Consider the following 24,331-nt stretch of genomic DNA (forward strand, 5'->3'; position numbering starts at 1 on the left):
TCTATCTGAAAAATACAATGCCTTTAGAATGCTCCTTGCTATATGACCTTGTCTTCAATTTCAAGTTCTAGCTTGGTTTATTTTAACCTCACAAATTAGACATCTTATTTTTGCGTGTGTACTCAGTGTCTGCTTAGATTTGCTTATGTTTTTACTAAGAACAAAAAGCTCTCCTTTTCTTCTTGTAATTCTTGGCTTCTTTCTGATATTGCTTTTTCTTCTTCCTTAAGGTACATCCTTTCTAAGTTTCTTTAAAAGTAAAGGTCTCTTTAAAAGTAAAGGTAAACCTTCTCACTTTGTCTTGATCAGAATATTCTTTATTATACCCAGCTTGAGATAAATAGTTTCACTGGATAGACAATTCTTTCTTTAACTAAATGTAACCAATTCTGGTGGCTTTTAAGATCTTTTCCCTTTCTTTGGTGTTTTGAAGATTTACTTCAGAATGTGTGGGTGTGTATGAATCTATTTTCCCTTGAAAAATTCTTCCTGAGGAATTATTTTAAATAATTTTGAGTCCCAGAATTCACACTTTTGTTTTTAAAGATTTATTTATTTACTTGAGAGAGAGAGAGCACGCACGCAGTGGGGGAGGGCAGAGGGAGAGACAGTCTGAAGCAGACTCCAGCTGAGCGTGGACCTGGAGGTAGGGCTCGATCCCACCACCCTGAGATCAGGACCCTGAGCTGAAACCCAGAGGCAGACACCCAACTGACTGTGCCACCCGGGCACCCCCACACTTTTGTTTTTAAAACTTGAGAAACTCTGAGTTACGCCTGTGATCTGTCCCTTTCCTACACTCTCCCCTTAATTCCCTCTGAATTCTCTGTCAGACATGCGTTGGACCTTCTCACTCCAGCCTCCTGATCTCCTCGTTCCTTTTCTGTTTTTCATTTTCCATCTCTCTGTTTCTACCTGTTGCATTCCAGATAACTTCTTCATAATTATTTGACAAGTTTACTCATTACTGCCCAAGTTATTATAATCTGTGAAATTTTAGATTCTTGTTAAACATTTCCAGACGTTATCTTTCCTTCTTTTTCAAACCTTCCTATTCTCTTCTGATCCTCTCTTGTTTCTCAGTCATGCCGCTGAGGATCTATTTTATTTCTTTAAACTTACTGCATTATTCGTTTTATTTTCTGTAGGAAATAACACCAAAATTTGAAGTCTTTGTTGTTTTCTGCTACCTACTCATGATATTTATTTATTTTACTTAATTTATTTTATTATTATTATTTTACCATTTTAGCATGTTTAAGTGTAAGGTTCGATCACGTTAAGTCCATTCACATGGTCGTGGAGGCATCACCACCTGTCTCTAGAACGTTTTATCTTCCCCAACTGAAACTCTGTCCCCATTAAATGCTAATTCCCCCTTCCCCCCCGTCGGCCCTGGTAACCACCCTCTACTTTCTGTCTCTGTGAATTTTATGCTCTAGGTACCTTATATAAGTGGAATCACACAATATTTATTCTTTTGTGACTGGCTTATTTCAAGGTTCACCTATGTTGTAGCATGTGTCAGAGTTCCCTTCCTGTTTAAGCGATATTCCATTGTATGCATATAGCACATTTAGTTCAGCCAGTCTCCTGTGGATGGACGATGTGGTCTGTAAATGTAAATTTGGAAATCAGCAGTGAATTGTAATGGTAAACAAACCCTCCCATTTGTATATACAGGAGTGATATTAGGGAGAGTTGGGAGGACGGCTTCTAAATATTTGTTGGATAAATCAATAAATGGCATGAATTATCTTTTCCAGCTGTGCACAGAATGTGTTTGAGCCATTTATACCCTGTTTGCATTGTGATTAATGGCACAATATTTGGGTGGTCACTGAGTAGGGCTGCGATTTCCAATGTGGGATCAGAAGAACATTCCCACTAGGATATACATCAGAACCATCTGGAAACTCTCAAGTTACCTATCTTTTCTTGGTTGAAATGCACTGAGGTGGGGAAAATACTTTTTGAGAACCAATGGGCTAATGTTAGTATGGAATCTCATAACGAGGTGGCCTTTGCATTCATTCCCCACTTTTTTAGGAACAGTCCCGGATTTCCATTTGGGAAATCTCTTTTCCTCATTGTCTGGCAATGTGTTCATGGTGGGGCTTTATCCTCAGTTCCAGGGATAAAGCAGGTGACCCAAACTTAGATCAAGCAGCAGATCATTTCCCCCAGACCATGGTGATTGTTTTGGGAGTGGGCACACCTAAGCTGGTCACATCAGAGTAAGTCTTCGGGATACCAGAGAAGGCTCTTGCTCTTTATGCTGAACTTGAACCTGGAAAGCTGCAGAGTTGGAGCTGTTGCAGCCGTATGGCCACCATGAGAGGTCTTCCTGGAGCTGCCAAAGACCACCTTGGAGCTCGAGAATGAAGACAAGCTGTGGAATCAGGGAGGACGTGGGAAAAACCCAGTCCAAGGGATATTGCTTGAGCCTGAATGCAGCAGTGCCTGAAGCCGGAGTGACTCTTGACCATTTTAGTATGTGACCAAATAAGTCACCTTTTGCTTAAGCCACTTGCAGTTGCAACAGTTCTAATTAATAAGTGGAGAGACAGAGATACCGACCTGGCATTTGAGTTGATGTCCAGGAATCTCTAGGTCCCAGATCCTGGGGTGCTGCTCTCAAAGCGTCCTGAGCTGGGAGTGAACCCAGGTACTTGTTCGATTGTTGTTACTTGGTGGGATAGAACATTATCTAACACGGGGGAGAAAATCACAGATGCACCAACATGACTGTCACATTATACTGACACGATTTCCCTAAACTACCACTCCCTTGTGAACAAATTTGGGTTACAAAATCTTACGTGTAGGGGCACCTGGGTGGCTCAGTCAGTTAAGCCTTTGACTCTTGATTTCGGCTCAGGTCATGATCTCAGCGGTCATGAGATTGAGCCCCACATGGGGCTCTGCACTCAGCGGGTAGTCTGCTTGAGATTCTCTCTCCCTCTGCCCTCCCTGCCACCCGTTCTCTCTCTAAAAAATAAATAAAATAAATCTTTTTAAAACAACATATGTGTAGCATAACAGATTGTATATATTCTTTGCAATGTATGCAAATATACACATGCATACGTATGTAAATGTATGGATATTTATTTATATATGCATAGGATGGTTTTGGAAGAGAATACCAAAACTAGCAACATTGACTGTCTCAAGGGTGGGGGGAGTGGAACTGAGCATGTGGGAGATGAAGTAGGAGGGAGATTTTCATTGTATACCCATTCCTATGTTTGGAATATTCCCTAATCAAAAAAGTAATTTGAATTAAATCATTAAAAAACTTTTTAAAAATTGAAGGAAGACTTCCCCTAGATCCTTTCTGTCTTCTCTGAGCCATCTGGCTTTATCACTAACCTATCTGCTTGTGTCATTTTGCTTCTTTAAAGCGAGCCAACAACACGACATCCTATGATCCATGGGGTGACCCCACGTGCACGGAGAACCCAGACAGCAGTCAGGCCGGAGGCGGAAGAGCCCAAAAACTCATAAATCGTGAAGAGCCCTTCTCTTAAGTGATCGAGCAGTCTCCCTTGGGAGAGCTGAGATTTCAAGTGGTCCCCCTCCTTGGCTACTTTGGGAATTGGGAGTCGCTGGCCAGACTGCCCGCGAGGGGAGGAGCCCCTGGAGAGTCTGCGCTGGGGCGAAAGTGCCCGTGCAGGCTGCCCCTCCTTCATGTGAAAGGATGAGCAGAAAGCCAAGGATGAGCAGGTACATGGGGGAAAATAGAGGCTGAATGAGCTGAGAGAAAAACAGGCCCTAAGAGAAGCAGAAGGGAAATTAAGAACATCCAAATAGCATATTTAGCATCTTTTCTTTTTAGATTTTGTTTATTTATTTGAGAGAGAGAGAGAGAGACAGCACCAGCAGCTGGGAGGGACAGAGGGAGAGGGAGAAGCAAGTTCTCCGCTGAGCGGGGAGCCCTGTTGGGGGCTTGATCCCAGGACCCTGAGGTCATGACCTGAGCCAAGGTAGATGCTTAACGGACTGAGCCACCCAGGTGCCCCTGTTTAGCATCTTTTTAATGGCTACATAATATACCCCCAATCTCCCTGCTGGTGAGTTTTGACTTCACTTCCTGTATTTTTGTCCCTGGAAACACCGCTGCGCTCCTGGACTGCATTGACCAGAGCTTCTATTGCTATGGGAGGAAGTCTTTGGATAGGATTGCTCATTGGAGGGTATAAATATTTAAAAAGGCAATAAATGTCATCAGAGAGCTTTCCAAAAAGGCTGCAATAATGTACGTTTCACCGGCAGTACATTAAAGCATCCTTTGTACTTCTCTTTAACTTCACCACTAATTTTTATCCGTGGTAGATATTATAACTCTTCCCAATTTTTGCAAGTTGTTATTTTAATTTTCACCTCTCTTACTGTTTATGAAGTTGAGTATCTTTCTCATATCTGTGCTGGCTGTTTATTGTGCACCTTCCAACAGTGTACACATATGGTGCACCCTTCCTGGACTTTTGTGAGCTCTTTTTTAACAGATTTTAAATTTTCATCTTTTTTTTTCAAATCTGGTGGGTTTCTTTTTTCTCTTTTAACTTCATTTATGGCATCTTTGTCATAATAAAATGTTTAAAGCTATTTTTTCTTTGATGACTTCTGTCTTCATGTCTTGGTTAAGAAAGTATACCCAACTCTTGGATTGTACATACAGTTTCCTATATTTTGTTCTAATATTTTTGTTTTCTTCTGTACAGATAAGAATTTAATTCTTCTTAGAGTTTTATATAGTGTGAGGTAGGAGCTCAGCTTTATTGTCTTCTAGTTAGAAAACAATTGCAGTCAGCAACACTGACTAATTAAACTGTTAATTCCCTGATCTTTGTCATATATTAAATTCCATTATTAACTGGGGTTCACTATGTACTATGTATTATTCTATTAATTTGTCTGTTCTTATTTGATTATGTTCAGGCATTTTTCATCCCATGGGAGCCTTAAGAGAGTGTTATCTGGGACACCTGGGTGGCTCAGTTGGTTAAGCAGCGACTCTTGATTTGGGCTCAGGTCATGATCTCAGGGTCCTGGGATCGAGCCCGCATCCCTCTGGCTCCAGGCTCAGTGGGGACTCCGCTTCAGGAGACTCTCTGCTTCTCCTTCTGCCTCTCCCCTTGTACATGCGTGTGCTTTCTTTCTCAAATAAATACATCTTTAAAAAAAGAAGAAAGTGTTATCTAATTCTGCACACGAGAGGTTGGGGTTTCAATTGGAATTAAACTAAATATCAATTTTGGAAGAACGTATACTTTTTTTTTTTTTGTGACAGATAGATAGAGAGCACAAGTAGGCAGAGTGGCAGGCAGAGGGAGAGGGAGAAGCAGGCTCTCCGCTGAGCAGGGAGCCGGATGCAAGGCTCGATCCCAGGACCCCAGGATCATGACCTGAGCCGAAGGCAGCTGCTTAACCGACTGAGCCACCCAGGCGCCCCTGGAAGAATGTATACTTTTATAGTATGGTATTTTCATGAGAACATAGCATATTTTTCTATTAGTTCAGATCTTGTTTCATGCTTTTCAGTGTGGTTGAATTTTTTATAGTTAAGTATATCATACATGTTAGTGTATGTACAATGTAAAGAAAATCAATCAAGTAAATATCTGGTTGAGGAAATAGAGCATTGACTTTGAGGCTTTCCACTCTATCCCCATCACTCCCTTCTTGACCACATCACTCTTCCTCCCTCTCACCATGGTGTAATCACTCGCCGATCCTTTATGACAATCATTCCTTGCTTTTCTTTATAGTTTTACTGTAAAAATTATGTCTGTTGCCCTAAATAATATATATTTTTAGTTTTGTCCATTATTAACCTTGACAAAAATCAATCAGACTCCGTGTTCTCCTGGGAATTGCTCCTTTCTTTCAGCATAATGTATATGAGATTTGTCCATGTTGGTGCTGGTACCTGTACTTTGTCCATTTTTACTGCTGTGTATTTTTCCATTGTATGAGTATTCTGCAATTTGTTTACTGAGTCTACTGTTGATGGATATTTGTGTTGTTTCTAGGTTTTAACCTTAATGAACTTTTTTATAACAATATCATCATGCATTTATGTAAGAGTTTATCTAAGGCAATGTTTTTGCTTTTGTATTTACTAAAAGAATTTTAAAAGTCTAAGTGCTCTCTTGAGCATTTTAAACTGAACTTCTAAAATTTTGTCATGAATGCTTGCAAAGAATACAATTTCTAGCACATTGTAGATATTAAAAAATAATATAAAAACATAAATTGAATACCAACCAGAAGCTATTTAAAAAATACAGGAATAAGCTCTTTCCTAATAGTCTGTTCCTTTTTCTCCTTCATTGTCCACTTACCTCCCCCACAGAATTGTATTTTATTATAAAGGATTTTTATGCAGGGAAGTTCTTATCACCCTAGTCACATACATTTCTGCTGTAAAAATATATGTGAAAATTGGGAAGAATTATGTGACCATAAAGCTTTAAGTTTGAATAATCTCTTCTGTATTTGGTTATTACTAAGGTGTTATTAGTACACAATTGATCAAAGCCAACGCAAATGTGTCATATTTCTAGAAAAAAAACCAGTAACTTCTTAATTTTGGAAATGCATCTCTCAAGGAGATGAATGAGACTTTTTTCCATTTATTCCATATATACGTGCATGACTATTATTCTTTGCTAGAATGAGACAATGTTCAGATTAATTCTATTCCTATATTTTGTTTTAATTGGTGCAGGCACTGAGAAGCCCCATTCACATAAATAAATAAATAGGAATGGAAACAATTTTGTTATGGCAATGCCACTCGATTCTTAGTACTCCTTCCAGGATAAATGTCAAAACCACAATAACGATCTGTCATTAATTTTTAATTGTCTGTTAATGGATACATCTGCCTTCCTTTTTGTTGAAAACACAACAGTGTAAACTGCTTGACTTGCAAAAGGATTTATTAACCAGTCATTGGAGACATTAGATTTTGCAAGCTCTGGGAAGTATGCCAAAAAGGCTTTACCAGACCTATCAAATGACTGTACTATATCTCTTACTCTTTTACTGAGAGCCTGGAAGTTATCCTGTTTAACCCAGTATATCTAAAATGTTCGGGAAAATGGAAATATTGTGAACTTTGACAAACCTTTGTCAATATATTTTGAGTGGAAAATTCTATATATAGAGAAGCTGAAAAAAATAGTGTACTGAACTCAATGTATCCATCATTAGGTGTCCAGCATTATCATACGTGGCCATCTTTGTTTCATCTAAACTCCATCCCTTTCTGTCCTGATTATTCAAAAGCCAATCTTAGATATCATCATTTCATCTGTGAACATTTCAGCATATAACTCTAAAGCAGTAGGACTCTCCCTTTTACTCATATCATATTTAGGAGATGAATATTTATTATTAAATATCTAGGCAGTGTTCAGTCCTCCCACATTGTCATGCACTTTTTTTTTTTTACATTTTATTTGAATATAGATCCATATAAGGTCCATACACTGCAACTTATAAGTGTATACACTTCTGTCTGGAGGCATATGATGCCCAGTTGTGTCTCTTTTAGTGATATCTAGTAACCATTGATGATCATTGCCTAGATCCATTCATTTATTAGGGGTTGCAAAATGATAATACTTTATCATTCCTCTGTGTTTATTAGCTGGAATATTTCTATAAAAAGAAGGCTTTGGCCACTGGGGACTCTTTCAGGTTGCCTCTGTGTCCTTTTGATATGCCCCCATATAGTCCTATGTCTCTTAAGGAAATTAAATCCATACTCTAGGACATTCCAAAAAAGGGAAACTCCAGGGGCACTTGGGTGGCTCATTCTGCTCCACCTATGAGTCCATCCCCCCAAACCCTGGCAACCCACTGATCTTTTACCGTCCCCAGAAAGTCATAGAGTTGGAATCACACAGTACATAGCTTTTTCAGATGGGTTTATTTCACTTAGAAATACGCATTTAAGTTTCCTTCATGTCTTTTCATAGCTTGAGAGCTCATTTCTTTTTAACACTCAATAATATTCCATTATCTGATGTACCACTGTTTATTTATCTATTCATTTATTGAAAGATATCTTTTTCCCCCCACATTTTGGCAATTAAGAATAAAGCTGCTATAAATATTTGTGTGCAGATTTTCATGTGGACATAAGTAATGTATTTTTAAATAAAGGGAGTAAGGGGGGGTCTTTCTAAGAATGACAGAAGCCATAAAGAAAACATTTGTTGAAATTTCCAGACTTAGCTAAAATATACCATAACTAACTTAAGACAAACACCAGGGGGTGATATTTGCAAGACATCTGACAACATTTGGCAGTCCTATCTTACTTAGCACACTGTGATTTAAACCAGATGAGATTCCCAAACTCTTTGATTATTATATTTTGTTTTATTTTATTACCTGCATGCCTGTAGTAGAAGAGGGAAGTATCAGGGATCTCCTTTGGATTTGTCTAAGAAATCTTGTATTTAGATCTGTTAGGAATTATTAGATTTCCATGTACATCTCATGAGTAGAGAAACACATTATTAAGAATGACAAACATAATTCTTCAGACTTTTAGAGATGAAACACAGGACAGAGCTCCAAGTTTCAAACACTGAATAGCTCACAGATTCCTTTGTAGGACCAGTATTTGCTGTTTTTCTCTGTAGCTGTAGGAGAAAAGGAGCAATTTCCCCCATCTCTATTGTTGACATTTCTTTCACCAGTGGTTGGAAGCACCTGTGTTTTGAAGTGCTGTTACTGCAATTCCATGAGTTAATGCTGAGAGAAAAGAGGAGACCGAATGGTTATAAACTCTGAATGAAAAAAAGAAAGGGGCAGAAAAGGATTGTTAGCAGGTGTAACAGAGAGTGGGTGATATTTTGCTTTCTTGAATCATAAGAAAAGGGGGCGCCTGGGTGGCTCAGTCAGTTAAGCATCTGCCTTCACCTCAGGTCAGGATCTCAGGATCCTGGGATGGAGCCCCGGGTCAGGCTCCCTGCTCAGCCAGGAGTCTGCTTCTCCCTCTCCCTCTGCCCCTCCTCCCCCTTTCCTCCTCGCCCCTGCTTGTACTCTCTCTCTCTCAAATAAATAAAATCGTTTTAAAAAATCACAATTAAAGGCCTTTCTTGAATCAACAAGAAAAATACATATAATTTAAAAGAAAAAAAGTCAACCATGTCTGTGAAGAGGCAGTTTAGAGGAAAAGGAAACTGTCCCCAATAGAAGGTTATCCCATCTTGGTCTACAGAGCAGCTGAGGAAATACCTAAAGACAGAGTCAAGATTCTTTTTTGGGGGGGCACCTGGGTGGCTCAGTCGTTAAGCATCTGCCTTCGACTCAGGTCATGATCTCGGGGTCCTGGGATCCAGCCCCACATCGAGCCCCGCATTGAGCCCCACAAGGGGCTCCCTGCTCGGTGGGAAGCCTGCTCCTCCCTCTCCCACTCCCCGTGCTTGTGTTCCTCCTCTCGTTATCTCTCTCTCTGTCAAATAAACAAATAAAATCTTTTTTAAAAAAGATTCTTTTTTTCAATGATTAATTGGTATTTTCTTTAATGCACAGAAAGTAGGCTGATCAAGATCCAGTCTTCTCTCTATGATGGGGACACAGGAGTACCAGCCTGGGTAGCACATACAACTACATGTTCACCTCGACCACACAAGGAAGGGACATTGCTTGAAAGTATCAGATCCATGCGAGCCTTAGGAGATTTTTGTGGTCAAAACATGTAGTTTTCACCTTGATCACGAAAATCTCACAAGGCTTGCATGGATCTGATACTTTCAAGCAATGTCCCTTCCTTGTGTATCAACTGCTTACAAAATATATGCTGAGAGTTCAGTGAGTTGATTCAGGCATAAAAATAAAATAAAATTCATGAAAAAGCGGTTTCGAGCTGATAAATGTCTATTAAAAATAATTATTTTTTGGAGGAGCTGATCTTTAGCCCTCTTTTTTTTCCCCCCTGGCAAAAACTAGATATGAGAGGCGTTTCTAGCTGGTGACAGAAAATGTCTTCTATGTATTAGACACATGCCTTTCTGTCCTCCACAGCAAGAGGGCAGACATTCACCTCGTTCAGTGTAATAGGCATTATTATTTGAAAAGTGAAAATTACAGTATTAATATGGGAGAGTATTTTATAAGTCCAGCATGGCTTTCATTGCAAAATGTGAATTGTGTTATCTGTGTTACAATTGCCCTCTTCTCTCAACTAAGCAAAGAACCAAGAATTACCTGTATCTCACTTTCCTGCTTATAGCTGTTCTTCAAGAATCAGTCTGGACTCAAACATGTGAAGGAAGGAACTCTGCCCCACTCACCCTGAGGATGTCTTCAGAGAGGTGTTGCAACCCCCTGGACGCAGGTGCTCCGCAGCAGAACTAGTACATTCAGGCAGAGGAGGGGCATTAACCAGGGCACTGAGAGACCCCCCCACCTTCAGTGCCTGTCGCTTCACCTAAATCACACTGTGGGTTGGGGTGGATGTCTCCCCTGGTTCTGTGGAAGTGCAAGTCCACCTGGGGAAGACACCTACTCAACCTTGTTTCCCCCTCAGGTCAGAGCATGGGTAATCCAAGGGCAGAGCATATGCAGAGAAATAAGGAGAGCAGAGCCAGAGACCATCTCAGCAAGACACCTGCCTCAAGTTCAGCCTTTGCTGCCATCTGGAATTATGTATAAGGAGCTGTCTTTATGCTGGAGAGGCTCATGGCGGGGATGGGGAGATGCATGTCCAGTTTGAAATCTTTATTTCTTCCAGAACCACCAGATTTGGGTCCAGGGAAAGGCAGCGGATGGCTTGGTTTGGGATGCCCCAGACGTTCATTGGCTTCTCTGGGTCTCCATTCTCCCGACTATCTTGGGTAGAGAACTTGTTTTGTGCAAAACCATTGCAAAGATGTGGTGGGGAGAAAGAAATGGAGCTATTAACAAAAGCAGAACAAGACAAAAATCTCTTCTTCTCTGGCATCTCCCAGGGCTTCTGGATCACCCCAAGGATGTCTTTTTGAGGACACACCTGTTGTTCCTGTCCCCAGGGACACGGTCTAACACCTCTCCTCCCTCCATAGAATTTGTGGCTGGTGTTTTCATCTCTCACTGCATGTGTGTGAATGTGTGTGTGTGTGTGTGTGTGTGTGTGTGAAGAGACCAGAAGCCAAGGAGAGAGGCTGCATAGGAGAGGAGGGAAGATTGGTCAGAGATGGTCTGTAGAACTTGCAAGATATTCCAGGATCCACCAGGCAACAGGGCTTGTTCTCTCTCTCTCTCTTCCCCTGTCTCCCTCTATCTCTGTCTCTGGCTCTCTGTCCCTCTCATCCCAGGTCTACCAGTAACATCTGTGTCAGTCTGGATATTTGATCTTTCCTTCTTTTTTTTTTTTAATTTTATTTTATTATGTTATGTTAGTCACCATACATTACATCGTTAGTTTTTGATGTGGTGATCCGTGATCCGTTGCGTATAACACCCCTTGAACATGTCTGGAGTCAGTTATGTGATACAGCTGTAAAGTTCGACATGGTACCTTTGTCCCCAATAGAGGTTTGGAGATTGACACTTGGGTGTCACATCAAGTTCCTAAGACTCACCCCAGAATTAGGCATTTACCCATCCAGCCCCAGGCTGCCTCGGATGACTGCAGGTCTCCCTTACAGGGTACAAAGGAGCAGAGAAGGAAGGGGCGGGGCAGCTACCAAAAGGAAGAAGTCAGGGGAGGGGCCACCAAAGACCCTCTCATCTGATTTACTGTTTCCACTGAATTCATGACCTCTGGTCAGATTATACCTCAAGGTTTGCCCTCTTCTCTTCACTACCACTGAAATGTCTGGCAGGACCCTTTCCCCAAATTCCCACAGAGAGCACACATGATTGAACTGGATGGTACTGGTTTTGAGGTTCAGATGTTGCATTAGGTAGGATGCAGCTCGAAAACAAGAAATACACCCCCAGATGAACCCAGTGTGGTCTGCGGTGGGTTTTATAGAGCCTGTGGGCTGCGAAAGCCCTTCACAGTTTAAAAAGTTTGAAGACATCAAAGGAAGAATAATGTTTCATGGCCACATATGAAAGTTACATGAAATTCAAGGTCACTGTTTGTCAAGCTTTATGGGAAGGCAGCTTATGGTGGCTTTTGCACTGACAAGGCAGAGTTGAGTAGACTGGAGACATTTTTTAAAAAGATCTTTTATTTATTCATTTGAGAGAGAGAGAGAGAGAGCATGAGATAGAGAGCATGAGCGGGTGGAGGGTCAGAGGGAGAGGGAGAAGCAGGCTCCCTGCTGATCAGGGAGCCTGACCCGGGGCTTGATCCCAGGACCCTGAGATCCTGACCTGAGGTGAAGGCAGATGCTTAACTGACTGAGCCACCCAGGAGCCCCGACTATAGACCATTTTTAAGCCTAAATATTCACTATCCGGCGCTGCCACTCCCACTCTAAGAAATTATAGTTCCTTTATTTCCCGACCACTGAGAATTTCCCAGTGACTGCTTTTCCTAAGGCTCAGCCCCCATCCTTCCTCACCATGGTAGGCCCCCTCCTGCACCTGTTCCCTGGCCTCTTCTCGCCTCAGGATCTCTCCCCCACCTCCATCCTCATCATTCTCTCTCCCAGGGATGGGGTTGGGGGTGGGCATCAGCTCTTATGACTAACTCCGATGAAATCAGGTATGTTTCTGAATAAAATAAGGAATCTGCCACCGGCTTTTCATAAAACACCTGTCTCCCATCAACAGCCTGACGGCACAAAGGTGGGAGCAGAGGTGGGACATCCCCACAGCTTCACCGCCCACCACCTGCCTCCCAGCACGTCCCCAAACATTTCCGGACAGTTAGTTTCTCATGTACCATCACAATTTTTTTTTTTTTTTAAGATTTTATTTATTTATTTGAGAGAGAGAGAGAGAGAGAGAGAGCACATGAGAGTGGGGAGGGTCAGAGGGAGAAGCAGACTCCCTGCTGAGCAGGGAGCCCGATGCGGGACTCGATCCCGGGACTCCAGGATCATGACCTGAGCCGAAGGCAGTCGCTTAACCAACTGAGCCACCCAGGCGCCCTACCATCACAATTTTTAACAAAACAAAAACAGAAAAATAATTTTTCCTTTGGATTTTATTGACCTAAGAGCACTCGAAGAAAATGGACAGTATGTCTGATGTGACGAAGAGCAAAAGAACGTGAAATCGTGTAAAAAACAAAGAATCTGACACAGAGATGGCGACCCTGAAAACATAAGTCAGCTGATTGCAGAAATCACTGAAAATGCTCAGTGTCCATGAGTAATACTCAAGTTAATTAAAATGGCAAGAAAAATCAAAATGCATATAATGAGGACAACAGCTATCCCACAATTAGAAAACATCCATCTTGTGACTCTGAGGAGCGCCCCGCAGGCCCAGTTACTCCTGGGGTCTCTCAGGTGTCGCCTTTGCTTTCCCAGCTGTGCCCGCACCCTGTCCAGGTAGCCCCTGTACTCTTCCCCGCAGGCGCCGCCCCCCCCTTCGCCGCAGCCTCTGGGCTTCAAAGAAGAGGTCATTGCTGTGGAAGGCGCCCTCGTTCTCCCTCTCCAGCCTCCCCACCACAGCCATCAGCTCGACCAGCTGCGCCTTCTGCTCCTCCCCGGTGGCCATGTTGTTGAAGCCACAGTACCTCCTCCCACACTCCCCCACCAGGCTCCTCAGGCTCTGGTTGTCCGTGTGTGTGACGTAATCATGCAAGGACTCGCCGTCCAAGTCTTCCTTGTGGGTGAAGAGGACCACCACGTGCTTCATGACTCCTGCCCCGAAGACCTCCTTCACCCTCCTCACGGCCACCGTGTCCTGGGCAGTGAAGCGCCCCAGCTGGGTCACCAGCAGCAGTACGTGGGGCCCCGGGGCAGAGAGCAGGTAGCAGTCCCCGATGTCCTTGTACATCTCTTGGGTCTGAGCCTCTGCCTCAAAAATGGAGGGCGTGTCAACCACCAGGATGTTCCTTCCGTTCCAGGTCCCTGTCTCGCCCTGGCACGTTTTGGTCACAGGCTGGGTCCCCAGCCTGGACTCAAACACTGGCTGGCGGAGAATGCTGTTCCCTGTGGCACTTTTCCCAGTGCCTGTCTTGCCCACCAGGACGATCCTCAGTGAGGTGGATGTTGCAAACCAGTTATCTTCCTCTCTGCCTAGAAAAAACAATTTTTTGTGTCTCACTAAGTTGGTGATTCTTAAGGTTTTCAGGTCTTGGACCTTCATGATATCTCATGAAACTCGTGGACCTCCCTCCCCAAAATCAATCCTATCTAAATACATACGGAAGTTTGTATACAACTTTAGGATGCCCGTGGATCATAGAAAGCCTATGTTAGAAGCTCATGCTCAGACCCACAGCCCAGGGAGGAAGTGCCCTAGGATCTCCAAGCACTTCCTCTAGAGCAGGGAAAACAGGGCTTTTTGGGGAACAGGACTGTGGTCCCCGTGCTTTTCTACAGATGGTGCTTTGGCCAATTTCATGCTAAATAAATATAAGTTTAGAAGGAGGCAGGGGACGAGAAGTCACAAAGGAGAAAATATTATCCCCTTTTCCACCCCTACATCCCCATCATACTCCCACAGCGGCGCTCAACACATGCATCTGAACCTCAGGGGAAAAGGACATCTCAGAGGTCAGAGGTGCAATGACCTCCACCAAGGACCAGCTGAATGTCCCGGGTCTCTGCTCTTGGGGTGGGCACTTGGATCTTTGAAACTGAGGTGACAGAAGATCATGAATGTCAAGGACAAAGTCCGGGAGATGCCCCTGGATGGGAAGCTGGTGAAGAGTGAGGGGCATTAGAAGCACGGGGGTTGGAGAGATCTGGCCGACCGAATCGCAGGAGATGACTACAGAATGGTGTTGGGGAGGGTGACACTGAGCCAAGAGTAAAATCTTCAAAGGGTGAAGGCGGGTGAGAACCCCAGGACTTTTAGAGTTCTTATGAGTTCAAATGAATTAAGTTCATTTCAGCCTCCTAAAATCTCTTACTTTATTCTTTCTACTCTGTGTTGGTTCTTCCTTTCCTTCAGTATTGGTAACAAGCATGATTCCTAAATCTCTATGGGAACTTTTCCTCTTTCCAGTTGGGAGCAGACCGGGAAAGAGAAGTTGTTTTCACAATCTGGTTCCAAATCCTTCAGACTCTGACTTGGGAGTTTCACTTCCACATTTCCCACCAATCGTGTGGGTGACAGTGGATGGGGTGATGACCACAGGGAAGGTAGAGAACAAGTGATTTTTGCCTCTTTCTTCTTCCCTTTTTTTTAAATTTTTATTTTTTTAAAGATTTTATTTATTTATTTGAGAGAGAAAGAGAAATAGCACGAGTATGAGGGGTAGAAGGAGACAGAGAGAGAATATGAAGGAGACTCCATACTGAGCATGGAGCATGACACGGGGCTCGATCCCAGGACCCTGGGAGCATGACCCGAGCTGAAACCAAGAGTCAGACGCTCAACTGACTGAGCCACCCAGATGCCCCTCTTCTTCACTTTAAAATAACAGGGTTTCTATCCCTGTGTTTGAAGTGGGGGTTGATGGAGAGAGAACGGCGACTCTCCCGGGTGCCTGGAGCTCCTGAGAACGTCCAGGCTTCCTTACCTTCAGCCATCGTTCCGTATCTGCCCCTCTGAAGCCCTTCCATCCTCTTCTGGAATAGAAAACAGGAAAGGAATAAAAGCAAGTATCCATATAGGAGTTGCTAAGGCCTGAGAACACTTTTAATGCAGACATCTAAGAATAATTATCCTAGGATGAGCCATTTCCACTGCTAATTTTTGAACTCATATTATACTTTCAAATACCTATGACAAACTTTAGGCAAACCCCAGGCGAAGTTAGCTTATGTTAACGCAATGCACTTGTTGCTTTTTTTTTTGCAACTTATAGGAAATTAGGAAATATTTTAAAACAGATCAGTTGATTCTCTCTCTCCAACTTGAAATGAAATGAAAAAAACCATTCTTCTGTGGAACCAGGAGTGGGACATTATTATTAGCGTTTGCAATCAAAGTAGGTGAACTTGCTAGAATACAGAAAAAAAAAAAACTGCCTTGCTGTAAATGACATTGGTTTGTCTGAAGTACTGAGAATTTCCAGTCCCACAAGCTGTGTAAGATGGATATTCCAGGGGCAAAGAGGAAAGCACAAGGTTCCTTCCAGTGGGAGGGCTGAGTGGGGACAAGGACTCCTTCAGGGACTGACAGCGGAGGAAAGAGTGGTAGAGAGCCGAGCACTGACACCTTCCTTACCCCTTCCAACCCCCACCCCACCCCCCATCAGGGAGTTGGTGGAGAGAAGGTGGTGCCATAACTGAAGGGAAAGAATCAACATTCAGGACAAATTCAAGATACCTCATCCTCATCGCCTGCTCAGATTTTAATCCAGTTTCTTTCCTGGTGGGCTCTGAGGTCCTGGTCTCCTAATATCATCATTTTTGTATCCCAGCAGATTTAACCAGAAATCGACACAACCATTGGCATGAAAGTTTCATTGGAATGAGGCAGGACATTGGGTCCTTCTTCTGGGGGTTAGAAAAGGCAAGTGCGCACGAGACACGCAACCGTAATTAAGATGAGCTCTGAGGCTGTATTGTATTTATTCAGTTTTAAAGGTGATGTGGTTATGAAACCACCTTATTAAGTGGTGAAGTCCACAAAGTTATACAACAAATGGCCACCATTTGCCATGAACGAATGTAAATATTTCAGCATCTGCTGCAGCTGTTCTGTTTGATCGAGAAGTGGAAACATTACACATATAGCTCCATTTACATTTTCCGGCTCCCCAGTCTCAGTCCCCCTTCCCTCTGTCCTTCAGAGGGAACCAATATTCTGAGGATTTTATGGATCATTCTCGTTTGTCTATTTATACTTCTACATACACATGTCTTTATAGATAATGTATAGTACTGTTTTCTATTTGCAACTTTTTATATAAATGATGTTATGTATGCAACATTTTATCAATTTTTGAAAAGATTTTATTTATTTATTTAGAGAGAGCACGAGTGGGGAGAGGGGCAGAGGGAGAGAATCTCAAGCAGACTCCACACTGAGCGTGGAGCCCTACCTGGGGCTCGATCCCACAACCCTGAGATCATGCCCTGAGCTGAAATCAAGAGTCGGACGCTTAATGGACTGAGCCACCCAGGTGCCCCTCAATTATTTATTAGCAAACGTTTAAGCTGTTTCAAACAACATGCTTGCGTCTACAAACAATGCTGCAGAATAATCCCATCTCTGTCCCCCGGCGCACACGTGCAACAAGTTACCTGGGACAGACAGCTGCCCCCTGACTAGATATTGCCAAGTATGACCCCAGGATGGTTGGGCGAACTCCCACTGGCGCCGGCCACAGATGAGAATTCCCAAACCTGCACTTGAACTTGGTGACATTAGACTTAATTTTTTGTTACTCTTAAGGGCATAAGTAAGGACATCTGAATTGGTTTAAACTTGCATTTTACTAATTACCATTGAATCAAAAATGTTTTTCATAGTTTGTTATTCGGGTTGCTTCTGTTATAATGAAATAACTTTTGCTCCTTCTTCCATTCATGCAGTGGATTTTTTTGGCCCTCCTTGGGGGAAACCATCCACTTCCAGGTTATCAGAATATATTAAGACAACTTCCTTCCTTTGTTTCCTTTCTTCCTTTCCTTCTCCCTCCTTTCCCCCGCTCCCTCCTTTCCTTAAGCCCTGAGAAGAGCATTTTCCTCACGCTTTTGCATGGGCTGTCCTAGCCTCTGGTCAATTATCCGTCTTCTGCTAAAACTGCTCAAATTCTCTGACATCTTTTGTACTTTAGATGACATTTTCTGAGGTTTGGGAACCTCGGAAAATATGCTGGAATCAATCAATTCATGTGATCAAGACCATGATAGAGGTGAGGATGTTGACAATGGGCTTCATCATTGGAAGCATCCTCTCTGCAGCCATCTGTAACCTTCAAAGTTCTTTCCTGTCCATGATTCTAATTGTCCTTCTAAATTCCCTGTGATGTGATCAAAATAGGTGTTGACATGTCTATTTGCATATCAGGAAATTGGACATCAAATGACCTGCCCAAGGTCACCAGATTGCCACAGAGCTAAGATTAAAAAAAGGTGGGGTGCTCCTTGGCCTGCATATTCTCCTTGATTCCACAGGGAGTAAAAGAGATTATTCTAAACAGGTCCACAAGCCTTTTGGAACACCACATACAATGTTACCATCCCACAGTCAGGACATAAACTGATGTTGACAGGCTGGAAGCCTGCCTTAAAATCAACACAGAGAATTGTATTGCAAAACCTTGAGTGCATGTTTTTTCTTCTTTTTTTAAAAGATTATTCAAAAATAAAATTGCAGGGGGAAGGAGTTGCTCTGAATTGAAGCATTTCAGTTTTAAACAATCTGATGTTTTGACTTGATTAAGTGAGACCCAAATGGAGCAATGTGGCTGACACAAAATGCCAGTGAACCTCAGGTTACATTAGCTGAGATGCAGCCCAGGTGGTTCTCCTGAGCCATCTTCTGAGTGGTCAGACTGTAGGGGGAGACATACGTTCCCCCCTGAGGGACAGATTTTTAGGCAGATATTAACAGATTAAGAAAGCGTGCAGGGCCGCCTGGGTGGCTCAGTTGGTTAAGGGTCCGACTCTTGATTTTGGCGCAGGTCACGATCTCAGGGTCTTGAGATCAAGTCCCTTGCCTGACTTGGTACTCAGTGCGGTGTCTGCTTGAGATTCTCTCCCTCATCCTCCCACCCTTGCCTGGGTGCATGCTCTCTCTAAAACAAAACAAATAAGTAAAATCTTAAAAAAGAATGTGTCCAGAGGCAAGTCAGAAATGATATTGACAGAAAAGCTATAAATGAGTCGTAGACAAAATAGTAACAGGATGGTAAAGCATCAGAAAAGACTGGGGGAAGCACCTGTAGCTGAAGGAATGCCGTATGTGTCAATCTCAGAGCAGGCCAAAGTGAGAGAACAGGGAATGGAGGCAGATTTCTCCTCCAAAAGGAAAATTCTGCCTCATCTCCTCCAAAACGGGACCAGGTGTCACCAGAGAGTGGCAAGCAGCGAGCAAGCAGAGATTATGACGGCATCAGACAGGGATAGTAGGAGGATCTAGCTTAGGTAAGAGTTTAAGACAAAGAAACGTAATGTACATTCTGATTTTTAAATTATATGAGCCTGATTTTATTTTTTATTTTTATCAAACTTGAGAAAGCAGGCTCTCTAATGCTGTTCTAAGAAGGATAAAAATACTTCCTGTCTGCCTTATTCTTAAGTATCTCCTTCACTCATCTGCCGAGTCCCTACATTTCCTGGTATGAGTGACACTGGTTGGGTACTTTAGTCATTGTGATGTTGTGATGTGTCTTTCACGGAAGGGTTAACAGACAAAAGGATTGTTCCCATATGTCCTGAGCATAGTCCGTTTGCCTTAGAATAGAGTCCCTCCTCATGTCACAGGAAATGGGGGGCGGGGGGATTTGGGAGAGAATGGAATGGCTTCCAGATCAAAGTCATGAGACAACGCCCCCTGAGGAGTCTCCTTTGAAAGGCTGGGTTCATGGGTGGTGAGAAAATAATGATTCCATATTTGCCATTTGGAACCCTGAGAATCCATCTTCTCCCAGACAGACCTTTTGGACGGAGAAGACTCCGTCATGAAATCGCTGGGTTGTGAGCACAGGGTGAGAGGTTCCCAGCCTGTTTCCCGGCCACCCGAGTCCACTGTGCACGACACTCAGACCATCACCGGCCGGGTCCACTGAGGGGCGAACCCACAAGGGCGGTAGCCTGGGTGAGATCACAGCAGAGTCCCCAGCTGGGGCCAGACCCGGGGCCCTCAGACCCCCAAAGATGCTGGGACCCGCACCGGGTTCCCCTTACCAGGCGCAGCGCTGCGGGCTCCGTGCTGGACGGCGGCTCCCCAGGCTGCTCTCAGGGCGCAGGCAGCTCTGGGCGGTGGGGAGCGGGCGGCTCTCCCCGCGGCTCTCGGGGCGCAGGCGGCTCTGGGGCGCGGGCGGGCGGGCGGCTCTCGTGGCGGCTGCAGGTTCTCGGGGCTGCTCTCCAGGCGGCGAGGGCGCAGCAGGAAGCGGGGGTGGGGGTGCGGCTGGGGAGGAGCTGCGAGTGAAGCCTTAGGTTCCAGGGCTGGGCCTGGGGGCCAGAAGGCAAAGGGGCTTAGGGAGCACGGCCCCCCACTCCGACCAGGACAGACCCCCGGGGTCCGCGGCGGAACTGCTGCCCTCAGCACCGGGAGAGCAGGGAGCAACGGGCATGTGGCTCCCTTAAGGGGTCAACTCCTGCCCCAGCCTGCCAGGGTCGCCATGCTTCCTCCCATTTCCTTTTTAGGACTCCTTGAAATAAGCAGAACGTGGAGGTAGAGGCTCTGAAGGCGGTGATGGACCCCCCCCAGGTTAAGAAACGCTCCCATGACCTAGTGGGGCGCCAGCCACTCCCCTCAGCCCCTGTGGCAGGAGCACCTGCTCCGCGGGAGTCCCCAGACCCCTGGTCAAGGCTCTGTTTCTAGAATGCTCCTGCCTACCAGGGACAGAAAGGCTGTGCTGGTCCACAGAGGGGCTGAAAGAACAGCTCTAAGCACGGGATTTGAAGGACGTGCCAGACCCGTTGTGCTGGCTGCCCCTTCTCTGTCCTCTGACGAACCAGCCCTAAGGGGCTTTAGGGGTCTGGAGCTCCTGGGCCCATTTATTGGCGGTGGGGGTGGGTGGGGCGGGGAGGGTTGGGAGGCTGTGGCTCTTCTTTTTGTCTACTGATCGCACAGTTAAGGCTACAGTTGTGAATAGAAAACAATTACTTTGCGTTTGTTTCTCTTGCCATAGGGAGCTGTTGGGGCCACAGCAAAATACAAAGCTTCTGCACAGCAAAGGAAACAATCCACAAAACTGAAAGACAACCTACTCTATTTGCAGCACCATTTACAAGAGCCACACTACAGAAGCAATAGATGAATGGGTGAAGAAGATCTGGTATATATGCAATGGATCATTATTTAGCCATAAAAACAAAATCTTGCCATTTGCAACCTGGACGGATGTAAAGGGTGTAAGGCAAATGAGATAAGTCAGAGAAAGACAAATACCCTATGATTTCACTCATATGTGGAATTTAAGGAAGGAAACAAATGAACAAAGAAAACAAAGAGATAACCCAAGAAACAGACTCTTAACCATAGAGAACAAACTGATGGTTACCAGAGGGGAGGTGGGTGGAGAGTGGGTGAAATAGGTCATGGGGATTCAGAGTACATTTATCGTGATGAGCAGTGAGTAACGCTTAGAACTGTTCAATCACTATATTGAACACCTGAAACTCACATAGGACTGTATGTTAACTACACTGGAATTAGAATTAAACAAATAAGCAAAAACCAGTTACGTTGCAAAGCAAGATCCAGAACACAACACGTGCTTAGGCAGGGACCAGTCTTGTCCTAGAGAATCTCCAGATTCCTTTCTGTTCATATTGGAAGGTAGGCTTAGAGTCACCTAATCATCATTGTCTGTGATTTTGGGGGGAATATAATTTAAAACAATCTCCTGCCAACTTGGAAAACCTCCCCATTAAAATGGAAGAGAAAGAAAACAGTTCTATCTTTGAACAGGCATGAAACCAGAATGCGATGTGTATCACAGGCGATCCTCCGAGAGATTGCGAAGACAAGGACACTGTAGCCCGCTGTGCAGCCAAGCAGATGCAGCCCACTATGGATGAACTGTGACTACTCCTCAAGTCAGAGGCCCTGACAATACCATTTGTTACACACAGTTATGAGGAGCGTAGATTATAGTAAATCTTGCAATCAGGGAGTGTGAATCCTCCAACTTTTTCTTGTTCAAAATAGTTTTAGTTCTTTGTTTTTTTGTATAAATTTTAGAAGAAGCTTGTGAATATCTACCAAAAATCCCACTCGGATTTTGACTGAGATTGCGTTGCTCTGTTGATGAAATTAGGAGAGGATTGACATCTTAATAATATTGAATTTTCTGATCTACAAACATAGGCTATCTCTCCATTTATTTAGGTCTTCTTTGATTTTTTGCATCAACATTTGTAGTTTTCAGCATTAAAATCTTAGATTTATCCCAGAGTAGTTCATGGTTTTTAATGCTATTATAAGAGTACTGATGATTTAATTCCAATTTCCAATGGTTCATTGCTAATAATCGATCCTTGCATGTTGACCTTGCATTCTCCTACCTTGCTAAGCTAATTTATTAGTTCTGGAATATTTTTTCCCTTTTTGGGATTTTCTGCATAGATAATCATGTCATCTCTGAATAAAGAGAGCTTTATTATTTCCTTTCCACTTTTTATGACTTGTGTTTTTGGTTGTTGTTGTTGTTGTTGTTTTCCTTGCCTCATTTCACTGGCTGGATGTCCAATGGGATGTTGAACTGGAGTGATCAGGGTGGACATCCTGGCCTTTTCCTGACCTTAAGGGGAAAGTCTCCAGCCTTATGCCTCCTGTATTCTTACTGATTTTCTGTCTATGTGTTTTACTGAATACTAAGAAAGGAGGTTAAAGTCTCCAAGTATACTTTTGGATTTATCTATCCTTTTGATTTGTTTAGATTTTGCTTCACGTATTTTGAAGAAGCTTTAGGTGCACACATTTTTAGGATTATGAAGTCTTCCTAGTAAGTTGACATATTTATCTTTCTGTAATGTCTGTATCTTTTTCTTAAAGAAAAATTTATTTATTTATGAGAGAGAGAGAGAGACAGATAATGAGCAAGTGGGGCAGAGGGAGAGAGAATCTCAAGCAGATTTCATGCTGAGTCAGAGCCCAATGTGGGGCTCCATCTCACAACGCTGAGATCACGACCTGAGCTGAAACTAAGAGTCAGTTGCTTAACTGACTGAGCCAGCCAGGTGTGCTTTTCTTTGATAATATTCCTTGTTTGTAACCTATTTTTCTATTAATATAGTGATTCAGCTTTCTTTTCATTAGTGTTTTCATGGTATTTCTTTACCCATCCTTTGACTTTTAACCTATCTATATGGTTGTGGTAGACAGAATTCTAAGATGGGCCCCAGGCTCCCTTTGTTCCTGGTGTACATGCCCTGGACTATCCCCTTCCCTTGAGCATGGGCAGACCTGTGAATAGGATGGAGGCCACTTCCCATGGCAAAGGTGAAGGGACTCTGCCATGGAATTAAGGTCCCTAAATGCTGGTTTTAGGTTAGTCAAAGGGGGATTATACCAGGTGGGCCTGACCTAATCAAAAAAGTTTGAAAAGCAAGAGTTTCTCCTGCTGGCTTTGAAGAAAGCAAATATTCCGTATTGGGAACCGCCTATCAAGAGGGGCAGCAGCCTTGGCCAATGGTGGGAGCTCATGCACACGCGGCCCCGGAAGGCCAAGCTGGGGATGCCGGCCCTCCCCTCAACCCCAGCCCCTTCCCTGCTGCCCCTTGGGTTGCCAAGTTGCTCCTTCATCTTGTTAGAGCTTGTTTGAATCCCTAGCTCAGAGCCCCTGTGTGAACCTGGCGGGGCTGCTGAGGATGCTAAAGAGGGGGATCACTAATAGAATTTTGCCCAGCCACGCGTCATAGAGCCCAGCTCACTGCCACAGGGGCCTGAGGCCCCATGACCGCAGCTCACCCCGACGTCTATCCTGCTACCCCATTAACCGGGGGCATCTGAGCACAGGTGTGTAGGCCCCTGCTTCTCCAGGTGGAGCTGGGATGGCTCTAGGGCCCCTCTCACAACCTCCTTCTTTCCCCAGCCCTGAACCCTGGGCCAGGTGAGGAGGTGTCTCCTCTGGCGTCCAATCTGGACTAGAGCTTGGCTGATTTAAAGAGAAGGACTTCCTCTAAAGTGTTTTGTCACATTCTGAAATAGAAATAAGGAAATCCTATCAGTTGGTGACACAACCCAAGGATGGCATCTGATTTCTAATGATGTGGCCTACAAGCACTTTCCTGGGCTGGCCCACCCCCACAAAACTCTACAGGACCAGCATACCCTCCTAATTTCAGGTGCTCTGACGCCTTGTGCGCGGGGGCCTGCAGCTCCCTCTCCTCTCCATTGCCTGAGAAGAGCCTGGGTTTTTTTGTTTTGTTTCGTTTTGTTTTGTTTTTTTGCATAAAAGTCCAGATCAATAACCACATTGAAGACATTACCCAAATTTGTACTTCACTTTGGTGAGACAGGAACCGCAATCACTCCTAGAAAATTGGGAAATATTATTTTCAGTATAGTTCCATTTGTCTTTTTGGCAGTAAATTATTGTAAAGTAAATAGACTGATTAATAGAAGTAAACATTAACATGCATGAACCTGACATCTCTTTCACAGGGAATAATAAAAGCCA

At 43.9% G+C, this 24,331-nt stretch overlaps 1 protein-coding gene across 1 annotated transcript; it reads right to left on the bottom strand.

Moving 5' to 3' along the window:
- Positions 1–13,078: 13,078 nt before the first annotated feature.
- On the bottom strand, positions 13,079–16,952 carry GIMAP5 (GTPase, IMAP family member 5). The gene is given in 3 exon segments (XM_032394395.1): positions 13,079–13,496; positions 13,498–14,153; positions 15,605–16,952. Coding segments are annotated over 3 exon segments (930 nt in total). The 5' UTR covers positions 15,648–16,952; the 3' UTR covers positions 13,079–13,265.
- Between the last annotated feature and the right edge of the window lie 7,379 nt (positions 16,953–24,331).

The sequence above is a fragment of the Phoca vitulina genome, unplaced genomic scaffold (genome assembly GCF_004348235.1).
Source record: "Phoca vitulina isolate PV1807 unplaced genomic scaffold, GSC_HSeal_1.0 scaffold80, whole genome shotgun sequence".
NCBI lineage: Eukaryota > Metazoa > Chordata > Mammalia > Carnivora > Phocidae > Phoca > Phoca vitulina.